Source organism: Scyliorhinus torazame, chromosome 8 (genome assembly GCF_047496885.1).
Source record: "Scyliorhinus torazame isolate Kashiwa2021f chromosome 8, sScyTor2.1, whole genome shotgun sequence".
In the NCBI taxonomy this organism is placed as follows: Eukaryota; Metazoa; Chordata; class Chondrichthyes; order Carcharhiniformes; family Scyliorhinidae; genus Scyliorhinus; species Scyliorhinus torazame.
In genome coordinates, this window is record NC_092714.1 from 251,355,582 (window position 1) to 251,379,056 (window position 23,475).

Genomic DNA, 23,475 nt, shown 5'->3' on the forward strand with positions numbered 1-23,475 from the left:
CTCCCCCTCCCACCCCTCTCCCCTCCCCCTCCCACCCCTCTCCCCTCCCCCTCCCACCCCTCTCCCCTCCCCCTCCCACCCCTCTCCCCCTCCCCCCCCACCCACCCCACCCCCCCCACCCCACCCCCCCCTCACCCCTCCCCCCCACACCCCACCCCCACCCCCCCCCACCCCACCCCCCCCCCACCACCCCACCCCCCCACACCCCACCCCCCCCCACCCCACCCCACCCCCCCACACCCCACCCCACCCCCCCACCCCACCCCACCCCCCCCACCCCACCCCACCCCCCACACCCCACCCCCACCCCACCCCCACCCCCCCCCCCACCCCACCCCCACCCCCCCACACCCCACCCCCCCCCCCACACCCCACCCCCTCCCCCCCACACCCCACCCCCACCCCCACCCCACCCCCCCACCCCCACCCCCACCCCCACACCCCACCCCCCCCCACCCCACCCCACCCCCCCCACCCCACCCCCCCCTCCCACCCCCACCCCCCCCCACCCCACCCCACCCCCCCACCCCCACCCCACCCCCCCCACCCCACCCCCACCCCCCTCCCCACCCCTCCCCCACCCCCCCCCCACCCCCCCACCCCCCCCCACCCCCCCCCCACCCCCCCACCCCACACCCCCCCCACCCCCCACACCCCACCCCACCCCCCCCACCCCCACCCCACCCCCCCACCCCACCCCCACCCCCCACCCCACCCCTCCCCCACCCCCCCCCACCCCTCCCCACCCCCCCACCACCCCACCCCCACCCCCCCCACACCCTCCCCCACCCCCTCCCACCCCCACCCCACCCCCCCCCCCCACCCACCCCCCCACCCCCACCCCCCCACCCCCACCCCCACCCCCCCCACCCCCACCCCTCCCACCCCACCCCCCCACACCCACCCCCCCCCACCCCACACCCCACCCCCCCCACACCCCTCTCCCCTCCCCCCTCCCACCCCCTCTCCCCCCCCCCCACCCCACCCCCTCCCCCTCCCCCCCCACCCCACCCCCACCCCTCCCCCTCCCACACCCCACCCCACCCCCCCACCCCCTCCCACCCCCCCCCACCCCCCCCCACCCCCCACCCCCTCCCCCCCACACCCCTCCCCACCCCCCCCCCCCACCCCCTCCCCACCCCCTCCCACCCCTCCCCCCCCTCCCACCCCCACCCCCCACCCCCACCCAACCCCACCCCCCCCCCACCCACCCCACCCCCCCCACACCCCACCCCCACCCCCCCACCCCCACCCCCACCCCCCCCCACACCCCACCCCCCCCCCCACACCCACCCCCCCCCCCCCACACCCCACCCCACCCCCCCCACACCCACCCCACCCCCCACACCCACCCCCACCCCCCACACCCCCCCCACCCCCACCCCACCCACCCCCCCACCCCACCCCACCCCCCCCACCCCCACCCCCACCCCCCCCCACCCCACCCCCACCCCCCCCACCCCACCCCCTCCCCCCCCACCCCCACCCCCCCCACCCCACCCCACCCCCCCACACCCACCCCACCCCCTCCCCCTCCCACCCCCACCCCCCCCCACCCCCACCCCACCCCACCCCCACCCCCCCCACACCCCACCCCTCCCCCCCCACCCCACCCCCACACCCCACCCCCCCCACCCCACTCCCCCACCCCCCCCACACCCCACCCCACCCACCCACACCCCACCCCCACCCCCCCACACCCCACCCCCCCCCCACCCCTCTCCCCACCCCCTCCCACCCCCACACCCCCACCCCCCCTCCCACCCCCACCCCACCCCCCCACACCCCACCCCTCCCCCCCACCCCACCCCCACCCCACCCCCCCCCTCCCACCCCCCTCCCCCCCCCCCCCACCCCCACCCCCCCCCTCCCACCCCACTCCCCCTCCCCCACCCCACCCCCCCCACCCCCACCCCCACCCCACCACCCCCACCCCCCCCACCCCACCCCCTCCCCCCCACACCCCACCCCCCACCCCCCCCCACCCCACCCCCACCCCCCCCACACCCCACCCCACCCCCCCACACCCACCCCCCACCCACCCCCCCACCCCCACCCCCACCCCCCCACCCCACCCCCACCCCCCCCACACCCCACCCCCACCCCCCCCACCCACCCCCACCCCCCCACACCCCACCCCCACCCCCCCACCCCACCCCCACCCCCACACCCACCCCCACCCCCCCCACCCCCACCCCCACCCCCCCACCCCCACCCCCCCACACCCCACCCCCCCCACCCCACCCACCCCCCCCCCCACCCCCTCCCACCCCCCCCTCCACCCCCACCCCCCCACACCCCACCCCCACCCCCCCACCACCCCCCCCACCCCCCCCACACCCACCCCCCCCCCACCCCCACCCCCCCACCCCCCACCCCCCCACACCCCACCCCCCCACCCCACCCCCCCCACCCCCACCCCCCCCCCACCCCACCCCCCACACCCCACCCCCCACCCCTCCCCCACCCCCCCCACCCCACCCCCCCCCCCCCACCCCCACCCCCCCACCCCCCACCCCACCCCCCTCCCACCCCCACCCCCCCACCCCACCCCACACCCACCCCCCCACCCCCCCCCACACCCCACCCCCACCCCCCACACCCCACCCCCCACCCCCCCCCACCCCACCCCCCACCCCCCCACACCCCACCCCCCCCCACCCCCCACCCCACCCCCACCCCCCCCCCCACCCCACCCCCCCCACCCCACCCCCCCCACACCCCACCCCCCCCCACCCCACCCCACCCCCCACCCCACCCCCCCACCCCCCCCCACACCCACCCCACCACCCCACCCCCCCACCCCACCCCCACCCCCCCACCCCCACCCCCCCCACCCCCCACCCCCCCCACCCCCCACCCCACCCCTCCCCACCCCCACCCCCCACCCCACCCCCACCCCCCACCCCCCACCCCACCCCCCCCCACCCCACCCCACCCCACCCCACCCCCCCCACCCACCCCACCCCCCACCCCCCCACCCCCCACCCCACCCACCCCCACCCCCCCCACACCCCACCCCCCACCCCCCACCCCCACCCCCCCCCACCCCCACACCCACCCCCCCCACCCACCCCACCCCCTCCCCACCCCACACCCCACCCCCACCCCCACCCCCCCCACCCCACCCCCACCCCCCCACCCCACTCCCCACCCCTCCCACCCCTCCCCCTCCCACCCCACCCCACCCCCACCCACCCCACCCCACCCCACCCCACCCCCCACCCCACTCCCCACCCCCCCCACCCCACACCCCTCCCCTCCCCCCCCACCCCACCCCCACCCACCCCTCACCCCTCCCCCACCCACCCCCTCTCCCACCCCCCCCACCACCCACCCCCTCCCACCCACTCCCCTCCCCCTCCCACCCCTCTCCCCTCCCCCACCCACCCCACTCCCCCACCCCCCCACCCCCCCACCCCTCCCCCTCCACCCCCACCCCTCCCCCCCACCCCACCCCTCCCCCTCCCACCCCACTCCCCACCCCCTCCCACCCCTCCCCCTCCCCCTCCCCACCCCACTCCCACCCCCTCCCACCCCACCCCCTCCCCCTCCCACCCCCTCCCCCACCCCCTCCCACCCCACCCCCTCCCCCTCCCACACCTCTCCCCTCCCCCTCCCACCCTCTCCCCTCCCCCTCCCACACCCACCCCTCCCCCCACACCCCCCTCCCCCACCCCCTCCCCACCCCCACCCCTCACCCCTCCCCCTCCCACCCCTCCCCACCCCCCCCTCACCCCACCCCCCACCCCCCACCCCACCCCTCCCCCCACCCCCACCCCTCCCACCCCTCCCACCCCTCTCCCCCTCCCCCCTCTCCCCTCCCCCCTCCCCCCCCACCCCCTCCCCACCCCCCCACACCCACCCCTCCCCCACCCACCCCCTCCCCCCTCCCACCCCTCCCCTCCCCCCTCCCCCCCCTCACCCCACCCCCCCCCACCCCCTCCCCCACCCCCCTCCCCACCCCCTCCCCCCCACCCCACCCCTCTCCCCTCCCCCCTCCCACCCCCTCCCCTCCCCCACCCCACCCCCCCACCCCCTCCACCCCCCCCCCCCCCACACCCACCCCCTCCCCCCTCCACCCCTCCCCCACCCCCCCACCCCTCCCCCTCCCCCCCCACCCCTCCCCCTCCCCCCCACACCCCTCCCCACCCCTCCCACCCCCTCCCCCCCACCCTCCCACCCCTCACCCCTCCCCCCCTCCCACCCCCACCCCCTCCCCCCCCCACCCCTCTCCCCACCCCCTCCCACCCCACTCCCCACCCCCCCTCACCCCTCCCCCCCCCCCCACACCCCTCCCCCCCCACACCCCACCCCCCCCCCACCCCCTCCCACCCCCTCCCCACCCCACCCCACCCCCCCACCCCCACCCCCCACCCCCCCACCCCACCCCCCCCACCCCCCCACCCCACCCCCCCCCACCCCCCCACCCCACCCCCCCACACCCCCCACCCCCTCCCACCCCCACCCCCCACCCCCCCCCCCACCCCACTCCCCTCCCCACCCCCTCCCCCCCCCCTCCCACCCCCCCCCTCCCCCCCCACCCCCACCCCCCCCACCCCCCACCCCACCCCCCACCCCTCCCCCACCCCCCCACCCCCACCCCCCCCACACCCCACCCCCCCCCCCCCCACCCCTCCCCCTCCCACCCCCCCACCCCTCCCCCCCACCCCTCCCACCCCCCCCCCCCACACCCCTCCCCCCCCACCCCCCCCCACCCCTCCCCACCCCCCCCCACCCCACCCCACCCCCCCTCCCACCCCTCCCCCACCCCCCACCCCCCCACCCCCCCCACCCCTCCCCCCCACCCACCCCACTCCCCTCCCCCCCCACCCCACCCCCCCACCCCCCCACCCCTCCCCACCCCCCTCCCACCCCACTCCCCACCCCCCCCCACCCCCACCCCCCACCCCCCCCACACCCCACCCCCCACCCCCCCCCACCCCCCCCACCCCCCACCCCCCCCCCCCCACCCCCCCCCCACCCCCACCCCCACCCCCCCCCCACCCCACCCCCCCCCCACCCCCCACCCCACCCCCACCCCACCCCACCCCCACCCCCCCACCCCCCCCCTCCCCACCCCCCCCCACACCCCACCCCCCCACACCCCACCCCCCCCACCCACCCCACACCCCACCCCCCCACCCCCCCCACCCCCCCCCCCCCCCCCCACCCCACCCCCCCACCCACCCCTCCCCCCCCACCCCACCCCTCCCCCCCCCCCCACCCCTCACCCCCCCCCCACCCCCCACCCCCCCCCACCCCCCCCCCCCCCCCCACCCCACCCCCCACCCCACCCCCACCCCCCCCACCCCACACCCCACCCCCACCCCCCCCACACCCCACCCCCCCCCCACCCCACCCCCCCCCCACACCCCACCCCCCCCCCCCCCCACCCCACCCCCCCCCCCCCCACCCCCACCCCCCCCCCACCCCCCACCCCACCCCCCCCCCCCCCACACCCACCCCCCCCCCCCCACCCCCTCCCCCCCACACCCCACCCCCCCACACCCCCCACCCCACCCCCCCCACACCCCACCCCCCCCACACCCACCCCCCCACACCCACCCCCCACACCCCACCCCCCCTCACCCCCCCACCCCACCCCCCCACCCCCCCCCCCACCCCCACCCCCCCTCCCCACCCCCCACCCCCCCCCCACACCCCACCCCCCCACCCCCACCCCCCACCCCCCACACCCCCCCCCACCCCCACCCCCCCCCCCTCACCCACCCCACCCCCCCACACCCACCCCACCCCCCCACACCCACCCCTCCCCCCCTCTCCCACCCACCCCCCTCACCACCCCTCCCCCCACCCCCCCCACCCCCTCTCCACCCCACCCCCCCTCCCCCTCCACCCCACCCCCTCCCCCTCTCCCACCCCTCCCCTCTCCCACCCCCCCCTCTCCACCCCTCCCCTCCCCTCCCCTCTCCCACCCCTCTCCCCTCCCCACCCCTCTCCCCTCCCCCCTCTCCCACCCCTCTCCCCTCCCCCCTCTCCCACCCCTCTCCCCTCCCCCCTCCCCCCTCTCCCCTCCCCTCCCCCCTCTCCCACCCCTCTCCACTCCCCTCCCCCCTCTCCCCTCCCCTCCCCCCTCTCCCACCCCTCTCCCCTCCCCCCTCCCCTCCCTCTCCCCTCCCCCCTCCCCTCCCCCCTCCCTACCCCTCTCCCCTCCCCTCCCCCCTCCCCTCTCCCACCCCCCCTCTCCCACCCCTCTCCCCTCCCCCTCTCCCCTCCCCCCTCTCCCACCCCTCTCCCCTCCCCCCTCTCCCACCCCTCTCCCCTCCCCCCTCTCCCACCCCTCTCCCCTCCCCCCTCTCCCACCCCTCTCCCCTCCCCCCTCTCCCACCCCTCTCCCACCCCTCTCCCACCCCTCTCCCCTTCCCCCTCTCCCACCCCTCTCCCCTCTCCCACCCCTCTCCCCTCTCCCACCCCTCTCCCCTCTCACACCCCTCTCCCCTCTCACACCCCTCTCCCCTCCCCCCTCTCCCCTCCCCCCTCTCCCCTCCCCCCTCTCCCCTCCCCCCTCTCCCCTCCCCCCTCTCCCCTCCCCCCTCTCCCCTCCCCCCTCTCCCCTCCCCCCTCTCCCCTCTCCCCTCCCCCCTCTCCCCTCCCCCCTCTCCCCCTCTCCCCTCTCCCCCTCTCCCACCCCTCTCCCCTCCCCCTCTCCCACCCCTCTCCCCTCCCCCCTCTCCCCTCCCCCCTCCCCCCTCCCCCCTCTCCCCTCCCCCTCTCCCACCCCTCTCCCCTCCCCCCTCTCCCCTCCCCCCTCTCCCACCCCTCTCCCCTCCCCCCTCTCCCACCCCTCTCCCCTCCCCCTCTCCCCTCTCCCACCCCTCTCCCCTCCCCCTCTCCCCTCTCCCACCCCTCTCCCCTCCCCCCTCCCCCCTCTCCCACCCCTCTCCCCTCCCACCCCTCTCCCCTCCCACCCCTCTCCCCTCCCACCCCTCTCCCCTCCCACCCCTCTCCCCTCCCACCCCTCTCCCCTCCCACCCCTCTCCCCTCCCTCTCCCCTCCCCCTCCCACCCCTCTCCCCTCCCCTCCCCCTCCCACCCCTCCCCTCCCCCTCCCACCCCTCTCCCCTCCCACCCCTCTCCCCTCCCACCCCTCTCCCCTCCCACCCCTCTACCCTCCCACCCCTCTCCCCTCCACCCTCCCACCCCTCTCCCCTCCCACCCCTCTCCCCTCCCACCCCTCTCCCCTCCCACCCCTCTCCCCTCCCACCCCTCTCCCCTCCCCCCTCTTCCCTCCCACCCCTCTCCCCTCGCTCCCCTCCCACCCCTCTCCTCTCGCTCCCCTCGCACCCCTCTCCCCTCGCTTGGGTCACTGTCTGTGCGATGTCTGCACGTTCTCCCCGTGTGTGCGTGGGTTTCCTCCCACAGTCCAAAGATGTGCAGGTTAGGTGGATTGGCCATGCTAAATTGACCTTAGTGTCCAAAATTGCCCTTAGTGTTGGGTGGGGTTGTGGGAATAGGGTGGAGGTGTTGGCTGGGGTGGGGTGCTCGTTCCAGGAGCCGGTGCAGACTTGATGGGCCGAATGGCCTCCTTCTGCACTATAACGTCTATGATTCTATGATATACAGTGTCGACTCATTTAGTACATACATGTTCTACCGTCAATTCACTGTGAGACCGTGAGAACGAGTGAATACCAGGCTTTATTGTTCATGAACGCGCCTGCCAGTATCTGTTGTACAAATGAGAGGCACCTACAGGTGGCTGGTCTATATATCCCCCGGTGAGGGCGGAGCCAGAGGCGGAGCCCACCGGGGTTCCAGTACAATACCTGGAAGTAGACCGTATTATCCTTTTCAGGTCATAGGTCACAGCACTATACAGACAGTTCATACTTTGGTGAATACATTCACCACAATACACCAACACGCAGTGAAAAAATAAAATTACATGAGGCTAGATCGGTACATGACCATTTCTCAATTCTGCCACAGTCCTGCCTTTGCAAACTCCTCCGCTGCTTCTGCCGTCCCAAAATAAAAGTCCTTGGATTCGTAGGTCACCCTCACCTTAGCTGGATACCCTATGCCGCACTGCACCCTGCTGATGTACAGTGCCTTCTTCATCCGGCTGAAGGCAGCCCGCCTCCTCGCCAGCTCCACCGTAGAGTCCTGGTATATGCGTATCCCAGCTTCAGCCCACTGCACCACCCGCTTCTGCTTTGCCCAGCACAGGACTTTCTCCTTCACGCTATACCTATGGAAACACAGAGTTACTACTCTTGGCGGCTCACTCACCTTTGGTATAGGCCTCCACGACCGATGAGCCCGATCCAGCTCATATTGTGAGGGATCGTCCCCCTCCCCCAACAGCTTCGCCAGCATCGTGGCAAAATACTCCGTCGGCCTCGGGCCTTCCACCCCTTCGGGCAGACCCACAATCCTCAGATTCTGTCGCCTGGATCTGTTTTCCAGGTCTTCCATTTTGGCTTGCACACCCTTGTTGGTTTGTATCACCTTCCGCAACTCCTTCCCCATAGAGGCGAGTTGATCACTGTACTGCGACAATGCCTCTTCCACTTCTTCAGTGTCTCACTTTGCTCCCGCACCTCCGCCGCTGCGCTTGATACCGCCGCCCTCACCGGGGCAATCGCCTCCTCCACCAGCACTTTCGATACCGCCCCCATCTCCTTCTTCATCGCTTCCATGTGTTTTGTGAGCTGTTTTTCAAGTTCCACAGCCATCACCTTGGTCATTTCTTCTGCTGTGAGCAATGCGGCCTCCCCCGGTGCTCCAGCCTCCACTTTCCTTACAGTTCCTGCGCTGACTTTTTCACTCCCCGGCGGACTTTCAATAACCACCTTTTTCACGTCTGTTTTTCTCCCAAACTTGGACATTTCTCCTCCCTGTGCCTTCTTACAGCCTTTTCAGCCTCCGTTGCCCCCGGGACTGGGCGTTAAAACTCCAAAATTCCTATTCCCCAGCGGGAGCCCTCCAGTGTGCGGCTGCCTTCCGCCGTCACTGGAAGTCGCCATAGGGAGAAATTATAAGGAGGCTATTGTGTTTTGGCCTCAGCATTTTTGCTGTAATAATGATTCAGAATAAATGCAGTAAAATCATGCCACTTTGTTGCTAAGGCTGGATGGTCGATGAACAGTATTACAGTCGCTATAAAACCCAGCTTGTCTGAAGTTGTGTTGCCCAGGTCCTATCCTGTCCATCCTAGTTTACTCAGCAATCCCAATTCTCACCAACCTACACTGGTGCTGATTTCCCACTGCCTCAAATTGGCTTGGCTGTAAAGCTCTCTGAATCACATCCAACCGGCTGTTCCAATCCTCCAAATGCTTTAATCCTTCCACTGTAGTATTGAACTGTAGTTCTGTGGAAGGGTCATTTAGATCTGAAATATTAGCGCTTTCCCTCTCCACAGATGCTGCTGGGTCCACTGAGTTTATCCAGCATTTCATTTTTTATTTCAGGTTTCCAGCATTTCGCTTTTATTGCAGTGGTATTGGGGGTTGGCAAGGAAGAATGTGAAAAACATTGGCCCATCTTGAGTCTCTAAGACACTGGAGGTGCATAAGGCTCCAAGGCTTATTTGCACCTTTAAATAAGTAATTAGAGTGACTTTCAAAACTATTTGGCTGAGCCCTAACGACACTGGATCCTATGACAGAGCCACGTATGTTGATTTACTCATGAATGAAAATCACCCACATCCTGGCAGGCAGGTAGGCTCTCTATACCGGCTGACAATCAGAATGTTATTTTTTTTGTAATATGCAAAAAGGTGCATTAACATCAAGGGGCTGGTAGAGTACAGATTTACTTCTGCAATCCCCCATTTGCTAGTCTCCCAAATCTAACTGGCGGGCATTAGGCAGAGAGGTGTGATCTATAATTTATATGCCAGGTCATCTTGCAATGGTGTCATCAATGACCAGTGGATGGATGGACAGCCTTCCATGCTCAGTGGGCACCACAGAGGTTGGATTGTTTTATCGACTCCTCTTCCCACATTTTGATGTTTCTTCTCAAGTTTCCGATTCTCTTTGTTATTTTTTGGGGGGGGGGGGGGGGGTGGGGTGCTGTTCTCCTATTTGTCCCCGAGTTGAATTTTGTTCTTCTATTAAATTGATGTACACTAAAACACTATCAGTGGATGGACACAACAGGAGAGAGAGAGATTAGTAGGACCAGAGAGGCAGGCTGAGACACACAACTATTGCTCATGAATATTGCTCACGGGGCAGCACGGCTGCACAGTGGTTAGCACAGTTGCTTCACAGCTCCAGGGTCCCAGGTTCGATTCTCGGCTCGGGTCACTGTCTGTGCGGAGTCTGCACATCCTCCCACAGTCCAAAGACATGCAGGTCAAGTGGATTGGCTATGCTAAATTGCCCTTAGTCTCCAAAAAGGTGGGGTGGGGTTACTGGGTTACGGGATAGGGTGGAGGTGTGGGCTTGGGTAGGGTGCTCTTTCCAAGGGCCGGTGCTGACTCGATGGGGTGAATGGCCTCTTTCTGCACTGTAAATTCTATGAATCCCAGTATTTAAAAAAAACTATCACTATCTCCTCCCCCGCTCAATGTGTAGTGGTGACCTGCTTCAATAATAAATCGCACGCGACTGGGACTTGAGCTAATTAGATGATGATTAATAGTCTTAATTTGCACAAGCAACCGAACGCAAACAAATCAAGTGATCCGTGGACTTCCATTAATTGCACGTTATATTCATGGGCGTGTACTAAACAGCGTCAGTATAAAACAACTCCAAATGAAATGAGCAGCGTCAGTATAAAACAACTCCAAATGAAATGAGGTATTTTCCATTTGACGGAGACAAGTATGAGTTCGACACTGGATAGGGGTTTTATGGCTGATGGCTTTGGAACTTTGTCTATCTCTGACCAGTTAGCCAATATCTCGGCTATAACTGATGGAAGTCAACTCGCACATGCTGAGCGAAGACTGACCCCCTCAAAGAGCGGTGGAGCTGACCATGATGCCAGTTGTCAGAAAGCGGAGGACTGTTTCTGTAAACCCCAGACCCCCACTGCGCCCTCCAGGAAGGAGGTCTCTGCACCCAATGCGGGAAAGACCAACTGGCCGGGGAGTCCTTCTGAACGCTGGCGGACTGCACCTTGCTGAGCCGATCACCCCGGACCCCGCCGAATACCGAATCGAGCATCCTGGCCCAGGAACACCGCCCTTGTCCTTCCCCTTCGGAATCCAAGAGTTTCTCCGCGGATGTGCTGGGCACTGCATCGTCCACTCCCTCTGGGATGAAGACAGCAAGGGGTTTGCGGAATACCAGCAGGCTGCGGAAATCCCGAGTGACCTCTCCAGCATAGATGTCGCCTTGGCTTTAGAGGATGTGTGAAATCGCGCGCCAACCCACTGTGGATTTGGAAGCTTCCCTCCTCCATTACTATCTGAGGCCGGGTGGAACGGACAAGACCCCCCCCCCCACCCACCCGAATGATGAAAACGAGCATATTGAATAATCGTTCGTTGTTTTCAATGTGTGCCTTTGTAATCCAAAGTTGTGTCGATTAAATAAAAGTTGAAGTGTTTTCTCTCTATCAGGCGGTGCATCAAATGCCCCCATATCGCCCTAGAAAACTCCTCTGGGTTTAGTACCTCTACAACGGGGATTCACTTGTACCAGAACAAAGTGCCTCTGTTCCCCGAGTCCCATGAAGTTTTGGCTTCATGTTGACCTTAACTTCCAGTGCTAGTCCTGTATCCCTCCCTGGCTCACTTTCCTGGTACCTACGTAAATTGTATTCGAGTGCAAACTGCCTTTGGTAAATTCAGTCGAGAGCATCCTGACTTTGCTTTCGTCAATGACTGGTGAGAAAACTAGTGCTTGCTTTTATTTCCTTGTACAGCCTGATCCCTATGAGGTAGTGCAGAAATTCAACACACTCAAGGGGCCAGATGCAGGTAGGTGTGTGGTTATGGTTACATGACCATGTAGCTCAATAATCAATTGGATTGAAATCGTCAGCCCCTAATTAAAGCAACATAATTCTTAACTCTGCATAAATGGTAGAGAAAGGAAAATGGGCAAACTATTGTTGAACTCTGGATTTAGCAGGATAGGGAAATTGGCTGGGGTTATGTGGCTCATAAAAAGATTTCATGAAGCTGTAATTCTCACATTGCAATAATTTGAGGGAATCTGTTCTTTTAGAATTAAGATGTTGATACATTATGGGGTTAAAAAAATGCAGCCATTGAATTTCTGTAGTGCCTCGTGTAATTTTGGAAGTTAAGCAAACTCTTCACTGTTACTGCCATACAAGTGATCTCCAGTATTAATATCAAACATGTGTAATAAAAAACTTTTATTTACAAATTAAAGTACAAACAGGAAAATTAACAAATAGATAAATGCTCAAGGAATATGTAATTGGAAAATAATAATTCTCACCTAGATACTAGTCACTTATTAAAATCAAATGCTATAGAACGATGAACTTAATCTAAGGTACTAATCAGCAACTGAAGGTATTTACAAGCATAAGTTTTGTAATAGGATACATTTACCATCATCAGTGTACAAAATGCTTTAGTTGTATACAGACAAATAATGATCAACCCTTTCAATACAAAAATATACATTTTTGAGTAAGGAATCTAACATTTTGTAAGTCACAAATTATAGAAGAACCCAAGTCCTGCTGATATCACCATTACAGCTTCGATTTCAATTATTCGGCAAAGTAATTATGCCTGCTTCATCTGTATCTAGGTAATTCTCCTATAAAGAGAAAGAACATTGCAGTGCATGGGACAGGATTTTGGATATGTTGAATATATTTATGGATCATTGTTTATAAATGCCATTTTGAAGTTTTAAATTTTTAAAAAAACATACCTGATTCAGCTTTTTAAACTCCACCACCTGGAAAAAGATGTGCTCTAAAATGTCTTTTGCACTGCGACTGTCTTGTCTATTTGATACACCAAGAATGTCACCACACTTACGAATGTAAAATTCAAGATCATCATCAGTACCTAGAAACAAATCAACACTAGTTGCATTTAATCAAAACAGCCACAGCCATTATGTCATTTTAATATAGCAACAGCTCTATTGCAGCAGCTGGAATAATTATGTAGAAGAGGATTACTCCAAATTATTCTGCCTGGCAATGGAAAATCAGAGCTGCTCAGACAGTTATTGTAATCTAATGTAGGTCCACGAGCACTTCAAATAATTTTTCATTAACTAATTAACCTGGCTCATTATGGAAGCTCTAAGAGTTGAACTATTGCTGGAATTCTCCATATGACTTCAGTTGATCTGAAAACTAAAGCCCCCAAGTAGATTGATCCTGAATTTGCTAGTTTTTCTTCCTGAAGAGGAAGCTTCACCACCTCTACAGGCCTTAGTGAGACCACAGCTGAGTACTGTGTACAATTTTGGCTTTGTTATTGGAGAAGTGATATAATTGCCTGGATGAGTGCAGCTCCAACAACATTCTAAGCTCAACATCATCTAGGAGAAAGCAGATTACTTGATTGCTACCCTTCCACAACATCCAATCCGTCCACCACCGACAAACAGTGGCAGCTGTGTGTTCCATCAACAAGATGCACTGCAGGAACTCTCCAAGTTTGCTTAGACAGCACCTTCCAAACCCACGACCACTAAAGTCCATACCTGGGAACCCACCACCTGGAGGTTGCCCTCCAAGTCACTCACCACCCTGTCTTGGAAAAGTGTCGCAGTTCCTTCACTGTCGCTGGGTCAAAATCCTGAAACTCACTGTGGGTGTACCTTCACCTCCGGGCTGCAGCAGTTCAAAAAGGCAACTCCCCACCACCTTCTGAAGGGCAACTAGGGATGGGCAATAAATGCTGGCTTAACCAGCGATACCCACATCTGCAAATGAGTAATAAAAAAGTGTGAAGCAGTTCAGAGATAGAACATACAGTGCGGAAGGAGGCCATTCGGCCCATCGAGTCTGCACCGACCCACTTAAGCCCTCACTTCCACCCTATCCCCGTAACCCAATAACCCCATCTAATCCTTTTGGTCACTAAGGGCAATTTATCATGGCCAATCCACCTAACCTGCACGTCTTTGGACTGTGGGAAGAAACCGGAGCACCCGGAGGAAACCCACGCAGACACGGGGAGATGCAGACTCCGCACAGACAGTGACCCAGCGGGGAATTGAACCTGGGACCCTTGTGCCGTGAAGCCACAGTGCTAATCACTTGTGCTACCATGCTGCCCCATGATGATTCACTCGACTCATTCCTGAGATTAAGGCTTACCTTATGAAAGATTGAACAAGTTGGCCCTATACCCATTAAAGTTTAGAAGAATGAGAGAAGTCCTATTGAAACATATAAAATCCTGAGAAGGCTTAACAGGAGGATACAGTTTAATATCTTCCTTTTACGACAGAGATGAGGAAAATCTGTGGATTTTTCTGTGGAATTCATTTCCCCAGAAAGCAGTGGTGGCTAGGTCAATGAATTTATTCAAGGTTGATTTGGATCAATCTGAGATAGACAAGGGTATCAAGGTATGGGGGAGGGGGGAAAGAGGAAAGTGGAGTTGAGACCACAACCAGATCATCCATGCTTTTATGAAATGGTGGCGCATACTTAATGGGCCGAATGGCCTACTACTGTCCAAAGTTCTATGAACTTATTGCTAGATCCACATTTATTGCCAGAGTCAACCACACAAGCCTGAAGGCACGTATAACCAGGAGTTCTCCCTTAAAAAGGGTATCGGTTAGCTAGTTGGGGTTTTATGACAATCCAACAGCTTGCATGGCCATTTACTGCTGCTGCCAGCACAAGAAATCAGATTTTTGGACAGAATTTCACAACTTGTCTTCTTGGGTTTGTACTCTCAACCTTTCATTAACTTCATAAAACTGACTGAACTCCAGCAGCTCTCTGTAAAACCTTGTGTAGATTCCTGCTGGACAAAGTTGTGTGGCGGTTGGTTTCAACTCCAACTGTGATTCTATTGTGCTTAGAGAAGTTAGCGTGTTTATCTCAGTTGGCTGGACAGCTGGACAATGGAAGGAGGATGGTGCAGTCAATTGCAAGACAGTTGAGAGGTATGAGGAAGGATAGTTTATTATGGTCATAGCAATTCTGATTTAAAATTGACAGCACTTTGTATGTCAAGAGTTTATACTTCAATGTGTCCAGGATTATCTATTTACTACATTATCTCCACTAGAGTAGTCAACATATACGTCTCCCCTCCTGAATGCACGAACAGAAGGAAAGTCCATCTGGTACCTTGTCCAAATGGCATAAACCTGAACAGCATGCACTGGCAGGCAGCTACTTGACCATGTAGAACATCACAATTGAGACTAAACTTGTGCCTGGTTGATGATTTCAGAAGCGGGCACACCCAAATTTTATTGGAGAAAATTATGAAACTCAAACAGAATTTTATTTTTAAACCAATATTTTTTAAAAATCCATATTTGCTTGAAGTCCATCCATATGACACTTATAGGTGATAAACATAAGCAAAATAATCAGTGCGATCCTTAAAATCTTTTAAAATGACCAAATTTCAAAGAGTGAAACATATACTTGAGAACAGTGATTTAGAAATGAGGAAGAATCAAACAATTACTAAATAAATTATTTGCTCACATTTGTTTGTCAGCTGAGCAAGTCTGACTTTCTCAGATGAAAATGTTTCATCAAGATCAAAGAGGTCCAAAGTCGGTGCTGGCAACTCTCGAAAAGAGGGAGGAAAGACCTGTTGAATAATAATTAAAGTATATTTTCATATTCATATACTTCATTACAATAGGCACACTAATAACATTTAAATTGTGAAATTTTATTTGTAACTGGCAATACTTTGTTTTTTACGTAGAACGTAGGTTGTAATAACTTTGACAAGGCAGTCTATTAACAATAACTCCCTTTCTTGTCACAATGAAAAGGGCCGCTATCGTGCATACCATACTTGCATTCCAGCCCGGGGACCTATGGAGATGCAACTATGGGTCCAACTACTAATTCCCGCCATGCATCCCCTATTGGGCGAGCCTCCACCCACTCAATAGAACAATTCATATTCCACAAATCCCATGGGGAGATCTATTGACGATCCCTCATGTCCTTCATGGTCATCATAATCCAAGTCCATTATACTGAGACTGCAAGACCCAACAGTAGACTTGCCGCCACCATTAGAGTCTAATTATCATAAGAGGGTTGGATTAATATCAAAATGGCAATACTGCACCAGGACATGTGTTACAACACAACCATCCTCAGAATAAATAATTTTCACTTACTTACATTTTCACCATCACCTCTGTGACGATAAGATAACCAGGCATAGTTTTTCTTACATTGCACATTTTTAAAAAGATCTCACCGAAGGTGATAAGTAAATGACCATATAAAGAACACACTCCAATTGGAGCATAATAAAGATTAGGTCATTAACTTGATGGTGCCCTCATAGCTGTTTCAGATATTCTGTAACATTGGCTGAGAATTTGTACTTACAGCTGGCTGCAGTGTAGGGAGCGGTGTTTCAAACTGAGGTTGTATTAGTTGGAGTGATTCATGTTTCACATTCAATTGTTCATATGCCCTGGAAACATAAAAACATTTCAAATCTGATAAGATTGAAATGGTGGTCTCAGTACAAACAAGGCAGATTTTATGAAATTAAGTGATTTACCTATCACACAAAGTATTTAATTATCTACATTTCATCAGGAACTATGTTTCATCAGTTTATTTATCTCCTTCTGGTTTGCAAAATAATTTTATCTTAGTCATAATTGCTGGACAAGCCTGATCGTGCAAGAATTACACAAACAACCAATTTAAGATGATCAGTCGGGCTAGCAATGTAGCTCGCTTATGCTTGCTAGAAGCTCCATATATTCATATGCAGGGACCTTGCCATTGCAGGCAAAAGGAATATGTCTGGATATTGCACCTTTTACGAATAAGCAAAGGATAGGGACAACAGCTCCCAGGTGCATTTGCCATGACAATGTCTCAACTAATCAGTGCCAACTTGCCAACCAAACGGCACCGCTTTTCTTATGCAATATAAAATGTTGTTCCCTGCCTTGATGAGACAAAAAGCCTCAACAGCATGACTCTTTCAGCAATAAGTTTTTAAACATTAATTGCCGATTTTAAATTCAACTCCCTCTTTTCTCCTACTTAAAATTTGTATCTCAAAACGCACAGTATATTCGTATACAATGAATTTTTATCTGATACTGACGTGATAACTTTTTGGAAGAGCCATTGTGTCCAGTTTAAAGACCGACATATCAAAGAGAGTGGTAAAATCTCTTGGATTTTCATCCCCTTCTTGCAAACACACTCTCAGTCTGTCAGATAGTTTAGCTGTATCTGGAAGCATGGTGTAATCTGAAATCTTGTAATAAAGATTTTTCGTCAATAATACAGGAAGAGTAGCAATGCAAAACAAAATAATTTAATGTTTTTACATTCAATTAAATAACACCAATCTTTATGGTTCAATAACAAATGTTTCCTGATATGGGAGTACATTCTGTTTCAGCAGCAGAACACTTCAGTGTGACAAGCAGATCCTTCTAACCCCATCCTATCCCGGGGAGGCAGTGCACGTGGTATTGTCACTGGACTAGTAATCCAGAGACTCAGTGTAATGCTCTGGGGACCCGGTTCAAATCCCGCAGATGTTGAAATTTGAATTCAATAAATAAAATCTGGAATCAGCAGTCCAATGATGACCATGAAATCCATTGTCAATTGTCGTAAAAATCCGACTTCCGGTGACGGCGGGCGGGAGGCAGCTGCACAATGGAGGGCTCCCTTTCGGGAACGGCATTTTCGGGGCTTTAAGCCCGGCCCCAGGGTCCACGGAGGTGGCAAAGGCAGGGAGAAGGCACAGAGGAAGCACAGTAAAGGAAAATATCGAGGGTGAGCAAAAACGGCTGTAAAAAAAACAGCTGAAGGTCCGTCGGCGAGTGGACGGACTTTTTTCCCAGGTCACCTCTGGGTCACCAAGGAAAATGGAGGCTGGAGCACCAGGGTAGGCCGCATTGCTTACGGCTGAAGAAATAACTAAGGTGATGGCTGCGGACTTTGAAAGGAAGTTTACAAAATACATGGAGACAATGAGGAAGGAGATGAGGGAGGTTTTGAGTGTGCTGGTGAGGAGGTGATTTCCTCGGTGACGGCGGTGGCGAGCGCAGTTGCGGAGGTGCGGGAGCAAGGGTAGGCGCTGAAGGAAGTGGAGGAGACATTATTGCAGCACGGTGATCAACTTACCTCGATGGGGAAGGAGATGCGGAAGGTGATGGAGATTAACAAGGATCTGCAAGGAAAATTGGAAGACCTGGAAAACAGATCCAGGCGACAGAATTTGAGAATTGTGGGGTTGCCCGAAGGAGTTGAAGGACTGAGGCCGACTGAGTATTTTGCCACGATGCTGGCGAACTATTGGGGGAGGGGGAGGATCCCTCCTGATATGAACTGGATCGGGCTCACGTGGAGGCCTGTACCAAAGGCGAGTGAGCCGCCAAGGGCAGTGACTCTGTGCTTCCGTAGGTACAGTGTGAAGGAGAAGGTCCTGAGCTGGGCCAAGCAGAAGCGGGTGGTGCAGTGAGCTGGTGTACGTGTATACCAGGACTTTACGGTGGAGCTGGCGAGGAGGCGGGCTGCCTTCAACCTTAGCAAGGTGCAGTGCGGCATTGTGCGAAGCTGAGGGTTACTTACAAGCTCAAGGACTTTTATTTTGGAACGGTGGAAGCAGCGGAAGAGTTTGCGAAGGCAGAAGGACTGTGGCAGAACTGAGAAATGGCCATGTGCCGATTTAACCTCATGACTATTTTCTTCTTTTTGTTTCACTGCGTGCGGGTGTATGGGCTAAAGGAGCCAATGTTGTATATATTTGGACAAGGGAAGTGATGGGACTTTTACTCGAAATGTGGGTGTAGGTGGATATGCGGGGTTTGTGTGCTGAAAGGGGATTTCTGGGCTTTCCTAGGGCCGGGCAAGGGGGAAAGGGACCCGGGAGGAGGCCTCCACGCTGGCCGGTTTAAGCCGGCAGTGAATGGGAGTGAGGTGGAGGGAGGGGCTGCAGCCATTGGAGCCTAGCAGAACAGGGTCCGAGTGGTCTAGCCGGGGTGGAATGTTGGGGGGGGGGGGGGGGGGGGGGGGGGGGGAAGGAACCGAGGTAGGGGGAGGAGTTTTACAAGAGGCAGTGGACGGGAGGAGTTGGAGGGGGGGGGGGGGGGGGGGGCGGGGAAGTTTACAACTGTTGGGTATCATGTACGGTACTCTTTCAGAGGTTGGATGGCATTGAGTGTAAGGGGGGGGGGGGGGGGGGTTGACTCTATAGGTTAATGGTGACCATGGGCAGGCCCGGACTCCTTTTTCTTTTTCTCCTTTGTTTTTTGTTTCCACCGTGGGAGGGTTTGTTTTATTGGATACATATATTGACAGGTGGGCCGTTGTTTTGGGGTGGTGGGAGGATGGGATCGTTGTTATTGTTAAGGGGATTGATTTTGTATTTGTTACCGTTTACTGTCTGTGGGTGGGGTGTAAATTTTGAAGGAAATGTGAAAACGGAGAATAAAAACATTTTTTTTTAAAAAGAAATTGTCGTAAAAATCCATTTGGCTCACTAATGACCTTTAACGGAGGAAATCTGCTGTCCTTACCCAGACTGGCCTACATTTGACTTCCGATTCACAGCAAAATGGTTGATCCTTAAAAAAAAAAGTCACTCAGTTCGAGGGCAATTAGGGATTGGCAACAAATGCTGGCCAGTGATGCCCAAATCCCATGAAACAATAAAGAAAACAATTGTATTTTCATTTCTATTTTTCTTTTGATGTCAACTGGGTTCTGCCATAATATAGTTAAAGTAGAATATAGCTGAGCTATATTGCTGTCCTGATGTGAAAAATGCTTCAAAAATGCAAATTTTGTTATTTTTTCTATAGCAATAATGCCTGTGCATTTTCAGGACAACTATTTTTGTACTGTGTTAAGTGAATAGTTATCCAGTTTCTAAAAAGGATTTCAGCTTTTCCCACTATTTACTCCAAATCTAGTTTACCTCCGGATCTTCTGCATCAATTTGGTTCAACTGGATTTCATTTGTAGTCAGCCACTGAAAAACAACATCCTGAGACAAAAGGAACAAGAGATGGAGGATCAGCAAAGCACAGCACAAACTTTCTGAAATTATCGTCGGGAGTCCACAGACTCTTTTTCTAACGGCATCTGATCAGGAAATTTCAAAGACGTGCAGGCACAGCTGGAAGATCAGTTAAGCTATCAGCATCTTATACAGCAACAAAGGAAGAAAATTAGATAGCCAGAGGAATATAGGAAACATCTCAAAAAGTGATAAGAGTTTGCACAAGGTGACGTAGAGCTCCACTTGAAGCATTTTACGATGCTGGTCTTCCTACTATAACAAAGACATCCTGGCACAGGGGAGGGTGCAGTGATTTAATATTTGGAATTTGGTATCGGATTTATTAGGAGAGACTGCAGAAGTTGGGAATTGGTGAAAACAGTCTCAGGTTTTCTAGATCCTAAAAGGTGTTGTGAAAATCACTTCATGATTCATATGTTGTAGGAATATTCCAGGTGTGGCCTCACCAAGGCCCTGCATTACTGCAGCAAGTCATCCCTGCTCCTATACCAGAAGCCTCTCGCTATGAAGGCCAACATACCATTTGCCTTCTTTACAGGCTTACCTTCAGTGACTAGTGTAGGAGGACACCAGATCTCGTTGCACATCCCCCTCTCCTAATTTATGGGCATTCAGGTAATAGTCTGCCTTCCCAGTTTTGCCACCAAAGCGGATAACCTTGTATTTATCCAAATTATACTGCATCTGCCATTCATTTCACCATTCATTCAACCTGTCCAAATCACACTGAAGGATCTCTGCATCGTCCTCACAGTTCACACTTCCACCCAACTTTGTGTCATCTGTAAATTTGGAGCATTTACATTTTGTTCCCTCATCTTAATCATTAACATATATTGTGATTAGCTTGGGTCCCAACACTGGTCCCCGTGATACCCCGCTAGTCACTGTCTGTCATTTGGAAAAAAGATCCGTTAATTCCATATCTTTGTTTCCTGTCTGCCAGTCAGATTTCTATCCATCTCAATGCACTAACCCTAATCCCATGTGCTTTAATTTTTTATTTTAAAAAATATATATTTAAAGTTTTTTAACACAATTTTTCTCCCTTACAAACAATAACCCCTCGTAACAAAAAAAAACAAGAAATCGCGCAGAGCAAGATATATACATGGCAAAATGATATATTTACACAGCTTTGTACACTGGCCCTCACCCGTACGTGCCAGTTTCCCCAACCCTTCATGTTATCTCTTGCTCATCCACCCTCCTAGGCAGTCCCCCCTTCACCTCCCCCCCCAGGATGTCGTCCCCCCCCCACCCCCACCCCTCCCCCCAAGGTTGCTGCTGCTGCTGACCGACCTTCCTCTAACGCTCCGCGAGATAGTCTAGGAACGGTTGCCACCGCCTGTCGAACCCCTGCGCAGACCCTCTCAAGGCGAATTTAATCCTCTCCAACTTCATGAACCCAGCCATATCATTTATCCAGGCTGGGGGGCTTTGCCTCCTTCCACATTAGCAAGATCCTTCGCCGGGCTACTAGGGACGCAAAGGCCAGAATGCCGGCCTCTTTCGCCTCCTGCACTCCCGGTTCGTCCACTACTCCAAATATTGCTAGCCCCCAGCTTTGTTTGACCTGGACTTTCACCACCTGAGATATTGCTCCCGCCACTCCTCTCCAGAACCCCTCCAGTGCCGGGCATGACCAAAACATATGGACATGGTTCGCCGGGCTCCCTGAGCACCTTCCACATCTGTCCTCTACCCCAAAGAGCCTACTCAACCTCGCCCCCATCAAGTGCGCTCTGTGGACCACCTTAAATTGTATCAGGCTGAGCCTGGCACACGAGGAGGAGGAATTAACCCTACCTAGGGCATCAGCCCACAGACCTTCCTCGATCTCCTCCCCCAGCTCCTCCTCCCATTTACCCTTCAACTCTTCTACCAGCGCTTCCCCCTCTTCTTTCAACTCCTGGTGTATTTCCGACACCTTGCCCTGCCCGACCCATACACCCGAGATCACCCTATCTTGAACTTCTTGTGCCGGGAGCTACGGGAATTCCTTCATCTGTCGCCTCACAAAAGCCCTCACCTGCATATATCTAAAGGCATTTCCCGGGGGTAACTCGAACTTCTCCTCCAGTGCCCCTAGGCTCGCAAACGTCCCGTCGATGAACAGGTCCCCCATTCCTCCGATGCCAGCTATGGAACCCCCCGTCCATCTTCCCCGGGACAAACCAGTGGTTACCCCTGTTCGGGGACCACACCGATGCTCCCATTGCACCCCGGTGCCGTCTCCACTGGCCCCAGATCCTTAGCGTTGCCGCCACCACCGGGCTCGTGGTATACTTTGTCGGCGAGAGCTGCAGCGGTGCCGTCACCAACGCCCCCAGGCTCGTTCCATTACAGGACGCCATCCCATGTGCTTTAATTTTAAATGCCAATCTCTTTTGTGGGACTTTGGAAAGGTTTTCTGAAAGTCCAAATAAACGACATCCACTGGCTCTCCCTCATCAACTCTACTAGTTACACCCGCAGGCCCAATTTCCTCCTTTTCTCCTCGTAAAACAATCCTTGGGATTTGTCTGATGAACCTTTGTTACACTCCCTCTAGGGCAAGTACATCCTTCCTTAGATAAGGAGGCTAAAACAGTACACAATGCTCCAGTGCAGTCCCAACAAGGCACTGTACAATTGTAACAAGACATCTTTGTTCCTATACTCAAATCCACTGGCAAAGAAGGCCAACATATCATTTTTCCTCGTTATTATTGCCGTACTCGCAGGCTACCTTTTAGTGACTCATAGACAAGGGCACCCGGGTCCCTTTGGACACCAAAACATCCCAATGCTACACCATTTCAGATTGGGGGGGGGGGGTAGAGCGTGCGCGAGAGAGAGGGGGTAGAGCATGCGAGAAAGAGGGGGGGTAGAGTGTGTGAGAGAGAGGGGGTAGAGCATGCGAGAGAGAGGGGGTTAGAGTGTGTGAGAGAGAGGGAGTAGAGAGTGTGAGAGAGGGGGTAGAGCGTGCGAGTGTGGGGGAGTGGAGCGTGCGAGTGTGAGGGAGTGGAGCGTGCGAGTGTGAGGGGGTAGAGCGTGCGAGTGTGAGGGGGTAGAGCGTGCGAATGTGAGGGGGTAGAGCGTGCGAGTGTGGGGGAGTGGAGCGTGCGAGTGTGAGGGAGTGGAGCGTGCGAGTGTGAGGGGGTAGAGCGTGCGAATGTGAGGGGGTAGAGCGTGCGAGTGTGAGGGTGTAGAGCGTGCGAGTGTGGGGTGGATGGTTGGGGGGTACATCTGGGTAGATGGTGAGCGGAAGACCAGCAATGACCCTACCAGCTGAATTTTTGCAGAGAATCAGCACTATGGTGTCAGTAA

General features: G+C 57.0%; 2 protein-coding genes across 2 annotated transcripts in view; both read right to left on the reverse strand.

Moving 5' to 3' along the window:
* The window catches only part of mybl2b (v-myb avian myeloblastosis viral oncogene homolog-like 2b), an 89,754-nt gene extending 78,182 nt beyond the window's left edge, over nt 1-11,572 (reverse strand). Inside the window, exon 1 of the mRNA XM_072515558.1 lies at nt 11,439-11,572. Within this exon, the coding sequence (XP_072371659.1) occupies nt 11,439-11,572 (134 nt within the window). The remainder of the gene's footprint in view (nt 1-11,438) is intronic.
* A 727-nt stretch (nt 11,573-12,299) lies between these two features.
* The window catches only part of ift52 (intraflagellar transport 52 homolog (Chlamydomonas)), a 44,839-nt gene continuing 33,663 nt past the window's right edge, over nt 12,300-23,475 (reverse strand). The window contains exons 9-14 of the mRNA XM_072515559.1: nt 20,059-20,127; nt 17,227-17,382; nt 16,488-16,622; nt 15,615-15,723; nt 12,848-12,987; nt 12,300-12,730 (exon numbers count right to left, since the gene is read on the reverse strand). Coding sequence (XP_072371660.1) covers nt 12,677-12,730; nt 12,848-12,987; nt 15,615-15,723; nt 16,488-16,622; nt 17,227-17,382; nt 20,059-20,127 — 663 coding nt within the window. The 3' untranslated portion in view covers nt 12,300-12,676. The remainder of the gene's footprint in view (nt 12,731-12,847; nt 12,988-15,614; nt 15,724-16,487; nt 16,623-17,226; nt 17,383-20,058; nt 20,128-23,475) is intronic.